The following is a 6782-nucleotide window of genomic DNA, read 5'->3' on the forward strand; positions in this document are numbered from 1 at the left end:
TTTATAATAATATATAATATAATTAAAAAAAACTTTAAAAAGTGGGTAGGCAGCTAAATCCACCATCCTTGTTCTGTACAAAAATATATTCCAACATTTAGCAGTGACTGAAGTAACTGAAGTTACTCAAATCATATAGTTGTCTATATATACTGTATATTACACAGTTAATAGTTTATCAACACCATATTACACTTAATAACAGACTCTCAGAATAAACAATAAATACATTTAATGAAACAAACAGACATATGGACTGTGGTGAAAACACTTATGCTACTGTAAAATAGTAAATAAGAACAATATACGACTGCTTACAGTTTTGGGGTTTTTTTGCATTCCAAGTAGCCAAAACAGTAAGTTAAAAAGCATCTTCTTTAAAAAAAAAAAAGAGGGGGGAGGGGATTAAATAAATTAGAAAAAAATATTGTAAAGCTTTTAAACTGGTTTGTTGTTAGCACATCCAGCTACATATTAAATGTTTTGTGTGATATAAAGCTTGTAAATTTTAATTCATGAAACCAAACTTTGTCACAATAAGAAACCGGCTGCAATGCAAGAACTTTCTGCCATAAGTAAAAATGTTCCCACTGCTTTGAAGGCAACGCGTGACGTCATCCGGGGCGACAGACAACGCACGCCGACCCCGCTGCCGCAAACCGACCGCGGCGCGTCGCAAAGCTGAGCTGCACCGGTGTTGACAAGTAAACAGTTCATCGTCGCAGAAAAAGTCCAACGAGCCCTCCTGCGCTTGTCTCTGCCGCCCGGGCCGACGCGAGTCAAACGTGAATTCCACGTTTTCAAGTAAAAATATGTTCAGTTCAATGAAAACACCGCGCAGGCTGCAGAGGAGCCGGAAGACGAGTTGATCTCCAGGGAAACGGAGCTCGGGGAAAATGGCAACATGGAACAACACGGAAGGTAAGAGGAGAAACAGTTCAGATCTCCGACATCGCAGTCGTAACGTGGCAGCGATCTTGTTGTCAGCCTCATATACTGTACGTGTGTGTATCCTGTAGAACTGTGCTCTGTGTGGTGATGTAATGTGATACGTGATGTGATGTGATATGTGATGTGATGTGATGGGTGCTGTGGTGTTGTGTTGCCCCGCGAAGAGGCTGCAGGACACTCCGTGGTGGTGGAGCTGAGCCCAGACATCCACATCTGTGGCTTCTGCAAGCAGCAGTACAACAACTTCGAGGTGTTCCTCGCCCACAAGCAGAACGGATGTGCCCTCCCCGCCTCTGACCCGTCGGCCACCACGGCAGCTGCCGCGCTCACAGGTGAAACACCGACCGACCGAAGGCTGGGCCAACGTTCGCATCTCGATACCTGTTAGCTGAATGACGATACTCGATATATATCTCGATACCTGTTAGCTGAATGCCGATACTCGATATATATCTCGATATTTGTTAGCTGAATGACGATACTCGATATATATCTCGATATTTGTTAGCTGAATGACGATACTCCATATATATCTCGATATTTGTTAGCTGAATGACGATACTCCATATATATCTCGATATTTGTTAGCCGAATGGCGATACTCCATATATATCTCGATATTTGTTAGCCGAATGGCGATACTCCATATATATCTCGATATTTGTTAGCCGAATGGCGATACTCCATATATATCTCGATATTTGTTAGCCGAATGGCGATACTCCATATATATCTCGATATTTGTTAGCCGAATGGCGATACTCCATATATATCTCGATATTTGTTAGCCGAATGACGATACTCCATATATATCTCGATATTTGTTAGGTGAATGGCGATACTCCATATATATCTCGATATTTGTTAGCTGAATGACGATACTCCATATATATCTCGATATTTGTTAGGTGAATGGCGATACTCCATATATATCTCGATATTTGTTAGCTGAATGACGATACTCTATATATATCTCGATATTTGTTAGGTGAATGGCGATACTCCATATATATCTCGATATTTGTTAGCCGAATGGCGATACTCCATATATATATCTCGATATTTGTTAGCTGAATGGCGATACTCTATTTATATCCTGATATTTTTTTCCGGTGAAGAAATAACAAAAACAAAGTCAGTTCCATGTCAAATCAACATTGGCCAAATGTCACATCATAACCAGCTGCACAATATCAACATGTACATGAAATTGACACAAAAATGAACTGATGGCTTGTTAAATAACAATAAATTATAATATTAAATAAAAAGGTTCCTTAAATAAAAAATGATCCTTTCTTGCATAACAGAATACACAGAGCTGTGCAAACAAAGCTAAATGAAGATGCCGAGGCTTCAAGATCTGGGTTGATCTTGAGAGGCGGGGCAAGGCGAAGTTGTGCGAGGGACAGACGGGGAGAGGAGAAATGGGCGAGCTGGCAGCTCCACGAAAGAAACTTAAGACGTTATTTTAACGAAACGTAAATCTCGATATACACGATATTGTCTGATCCTATATCGGGTTTGAAAATATATCTATATATTTTTTTAAATCAATATATCGCCCAGCCCTAGACTGACCCCCCTCTCTGGCTTTTGTCGTTTGACCTAGATTTTTTACAGCCTTTGCAACTTCTGCATCTGTCCTCCGCAGATTCCAGCCCTGAGTTTGTCTTCGAGGAAACCTACCAGACCTGCGTGCTGCGAGGTGTCAAAAAGATCCTGACCAAAGCGCAGAAAACACCGTGTCGAAAATTGAAGCCGACGCTGACTTCAAAGAGACACAGCTGCTGTTTCTCAGGTTCGGTGCCTCTCTTCTCCTTCATGTCCGCACTGAGACGCATTCCTGCCCCACGGCTGCCCGGGGGCGGCGAGAGCTGTACTTCCTGCCAGTCAGTCGGACTAGTTGGATTAACTTTCCACAGGTGCACAGGCGTCACATCACGCACCTCGTAAAAAAAACACAATGTTTCCTCTTCATCCGCAGGTTGCACTTTCAAAACGCAGTATGGCCAAAAAGACATGGAGCGGCATCTCAAGACCCACACGGGTACGTCGGCGCACCTGCACAAAACACGTGATGCTTCTGTGACCCTTGAGAATGACTGACACAAAGTTTGCTTTCTCACCGTCCCGTCGTCCAGGCGAGAAGCCGTTCGAGTGCGAGCTGTGCCACAAGCGCTTCAGTCGGCGCGACAAGCTCAACATGCACAGCCGCCTGCACACGGGCGAGAAGCCGCACAAGTGCAAGCACTGTCCCTACGCGGCGGCGGACAGCAGCAGCCTGAAGAAGCACCTGCGCATCCACTACGACGAGCGGCCGTTCAAATGCCAGATCTGCCCGTACGCCAGCCGCAACTCCAGCCAGCTCACCGTGCACCTCCGCTCACACACTGGTAGGGAGTCGGGATAATATCCTGATTTCTATGCAACTGTGTGCATAGAAATAGTGTGTGTAGGAGACTGCAGTGAAAATCATTTTGTGTCATGAGGGATTCAAGCGGCTCACTGCTGAAGCCCTATTTTTTTGCTTCTCTTAATTCTTTCTTCTTCTTTTTCTCCGCTTTAAGTGTTTGTGCAGCAAAAACTCACCAAAATCAGCAAGTGGGTTGCAAATTCCAGACAACAAATTAGTCACTGGAAATGACACTCACTGACCTCAAGGTGGAGCTGTAACAATCAAATTTAATATTGTGGCTATTATCTATAAAACATCCTGGCCTAGACTAGAGTCAGAAAGGTCATCTACATCTTTTCTCCATTGGTCTTCTCTAAAAATGTAAAAATTTTGTGCCGTTCATCCGATTCTCACAAAATTAGTTTATGGTATATACGTCATTTGCAGGCAATGCTGACAAAAGGAATATCAATGCATTTAGATTTGACAGGCAAACACAATTTAATCAGAATTGTTTTGTTTTGTTAGTTTCTTATGAGTTGGCATTGATGGGAACTTGAGTCATGACTCATTGGATGCATATAATTGAGTAATGTTTGATTTAAATTTGGCGAATTGTAACAAATCTAAATATTCTGGATATTTCTCATTTCAAATTTCAAATCCCCCAAAAAAATCAAGCATACATCCTGCAGATGTCTTAACGCAACCTTTGGTCAATTCAGAAATCTGTCAATCTGTATTTTTCAAAATATGCCAAACTAATAGTCCTCAGATATGTCAAACGATGAGTTTACAGTGACAACGTCACATCGTATCTAGTTAAAATATGTAAAAAATACCCCAGTTTTACACTTGTGATGTCACTGCCTCAAGACGTAAGAAGGTTTGTGGGAACCACGTCGCCCCAGTGGTGCGGTCGCCTTCTCTGGGCAAAAGCCCAAAGGCAAAATCTTACTTGACAGCAGTTTAGCAATTGTTGCATGTGGTGTCCAAATTCTCGCCAGATGCTTGGATCCAGTTTATTGCCGCGTGCAGCTATATATTTTTTTACGATGTATTTTGTTTTTGTTTTTGCAAGGGGATGCTCCGTTCCAGTGCCAACTGTGCGATGCAAAGTTCAAAATCAACTCGGACCTGAAGAGGCACGTCCGCATACACTCTGGCGAGAAGCCGTACAAATGCGACTTCTGTGAGTACCGCTGCGCCATGAAGGGCAACCTGAAGTCTCACATCCAGATCAAACACGCCGCCGAGAACTCCTTCCACTGCGCGCACTGTGACTTCAAGTGCTCCAACAAGACCACGCTGCGGCAGCACACGCGGGAGCACCAACCCATTCAGCCCATCCAGTGTTCCGAGTGCACGTACTCCTGCTCCAGCAAGGGGGCGCTCAAGGTCCACGAGAGGATCCACTCGGAGGAGCGCCCCTTCAGGTGTGACTTCTGCAACTTTGCCTCCAAGCAGCGCAGCAACCTGGTCATCCACAAAAAGAAGTGCCACTCGGATAAGCCCGAGAAAAGCGGCAGCGGGAAGGGCGGCAGAGGCGCAGGGAAAAGTGGAGGAGGCGACTCTCCGAAGCCCGTCAGCTCCCGATACCGGGCCAAGCTCGATGCGGCGCGGGCCTTCTACTGCGACACGTGCAACGCTTCCTTCGTCAGGGCGGACTCGCTGCGCAGCCACAAAAAGCAACACAGAGACACTCAGAATGTGCTGCAGCTCCACTTCTCTGCCCCGGCCGACGCGGTCCACCTGGTTCCTGCCACAACGCCACAGGGTCACGGCCGGCTGGAAGTTCCTCTCCCATCGGACTCAATGGCTCCTTACAGCAATGCACAGCTCAAAATCATCGTGTCTCACGCTTTGGGGCGAGAGAACTCCTTAATCCCGGCAGGTGTGGATAGTCAGAGTAAGACCAACATGGTGCTGCTAAGCCCAGAAAGCCAGGACATGGTGGTGAACTCCATGATCCAACAGGTTAACCTGCTGGCTCCTATGCAACCCCTCGGGTCGTCTCAGACGGCGGGAGCCGCCCTTGAATCCCAAGCGGTCCTCCTGACGCAGCTCGGCGCCGAGGACGCCAACAACACTCTCCACCAGGCCCTGCTGCAGACGGCCATCACGGCTCGGGACTCCGGCGGCGGCGGCGGCGGCGGCACGCAGACGTTCATCACCACCTGCTCGGAACTGGAGGGCCTGAACGCCTTGATCCAGGTGGGCGGCACCGAGGTGACCGTGGTGACGGAAGGGAACGCCGCCACGGCGCGCGGTGCACCGGAGGACGCGTCTCAACCAAGAGGGACAGTCACGCTCGAGGAGAGATGCTCACCCTCCGAGGGAAGTGCATTGCTGGTGCCGAACATCGGCCTGGGCGGCCAGAACGTGGTCATCCACGGCGTCCCGCTGATTGTGTCCACTCATCCACAGCCGAGTGCAATAGAGCAGCTTTCGCCTCACGCACTCTACTCAGACTCACACACTCTGGATGGCATCCCTCCGTGAGCGGAGTGTCCGGTGTGTTTTCCTTTTAAAAAAAAAAAGAAAAAAAGGAAAAGAAAAAAGATTGTAACTGCATCATAAGCTATTTCTCTGCCAGTAAGAAACTCTTACACCTAAACGTTACGTTTGTGCAGGCCATTGACTAATAACAGGGTTGTTGGTTTTTTTTGTTTCTAGCAGTTTAATTATTAACAAAACGGTTCACTTTATAATTGTTGTAGCTTTCCTATTTTAGAATAATTAATTGTTGTCACCGCGCATTAGTTCAGCCCAGATTGTTGTCACGTTTAGCACCGAAAAACTTTTGAATTTGAAAGTTAATCATTCGGACGTACCTGTGATTTCATGCACTCTGTTTTCAAGAGTAATCCAGTGTCCAATTTGCAAAAACATCTTAGAATAAATTCTAAAGTGTTAAAGAATAAAGTTTTCCAAAAAAACATGGACACAGCAAGAAATAGAATTTCTTTGTGCTGTGGTTTGTGCTTTTCTCCTATTCGTCCACAAGGTGGCAGCAGAGTGATAAGAGTGAAAGGCGACGTTTCCTCTGAAGATGGATTATGTGCAAATTCTGCATTATGTAGTTTTGGAAATAATAATTTTCAAGTCCTCGTTCTGAATCTACCAAGTAGACAATTGTACGTCAAGGTCTTATTTTCTAAAAGCCAAGTTGCTCTCACTATAGATTATTCAATAAAGTGCCTGTTTTGTTTTTTTCCTGCCATCCATTATTCTGGCCATTTTGACGCTCAGACTCCAGCACTTAGTATTTGCAGAAAGTGAAGGCAGGACCTGAATGAGAGTCTCCAGCGAACAGTTGACCATTGATTTCTCCCTGGTTGCTCGGCACTAATGGCTCCCCCGATGCAGACTCCTCCTCAGCATTGGCCACGAACTCAGATGAGGTTGTCTGATGAACGACACTCTGCCTGCT

At 45.8% G+C, this 6782-nt stretch overlaps 1 protein-coding gene across 1 annotated transcript; it reads left to right on the top strand.

Annotated features, from left to right (window-relative positions):
- Positions 1 to 641: 641 nt before the first annotated feature.
- Positions 642 to 6561, top strand: zfp64 (zinc finger protein 64 homolog (mouse)). The gene is made up of 6 exons (XM_035645838.2): positions 642 to 921; positions 1116 to 1283; positions 2606 to 2752; positions 2939 to 3001; positions 3096 to 3347; positions 4431 to 6561. The coding sequence occupies exons 1-6, from the start codon at positions 897 to 899 to the stop codon at positions 5849 to 5851; spliced, it is 2076 nt and encodes a 691-aa protein (XP_035501731.2). The 5' UTR covers positions 642 to 896; the 3' UTR covers positions 5852 to 6561.
- The last annotated feature ends 221 nt before the right edge of the window (positions 6562 to 6782 follow it).

The sequence above is a fragment of the Scophthalmus maximus genome, chromosome 3 (genome assembly GCF_022379125.1).
Source record: "Scophthalmus maximus strain ysfricsl-2021 chromosome 3, ASM2237912v1, whole genome shotgun sequence".
Classification (NCBI taxonomy): Eukaryota; Metazoa; Chordata; class Actinopteri; order Pleuronectiformes; family Scophthalmidae; genus Scophthalmus; species Scophthalmus maximus.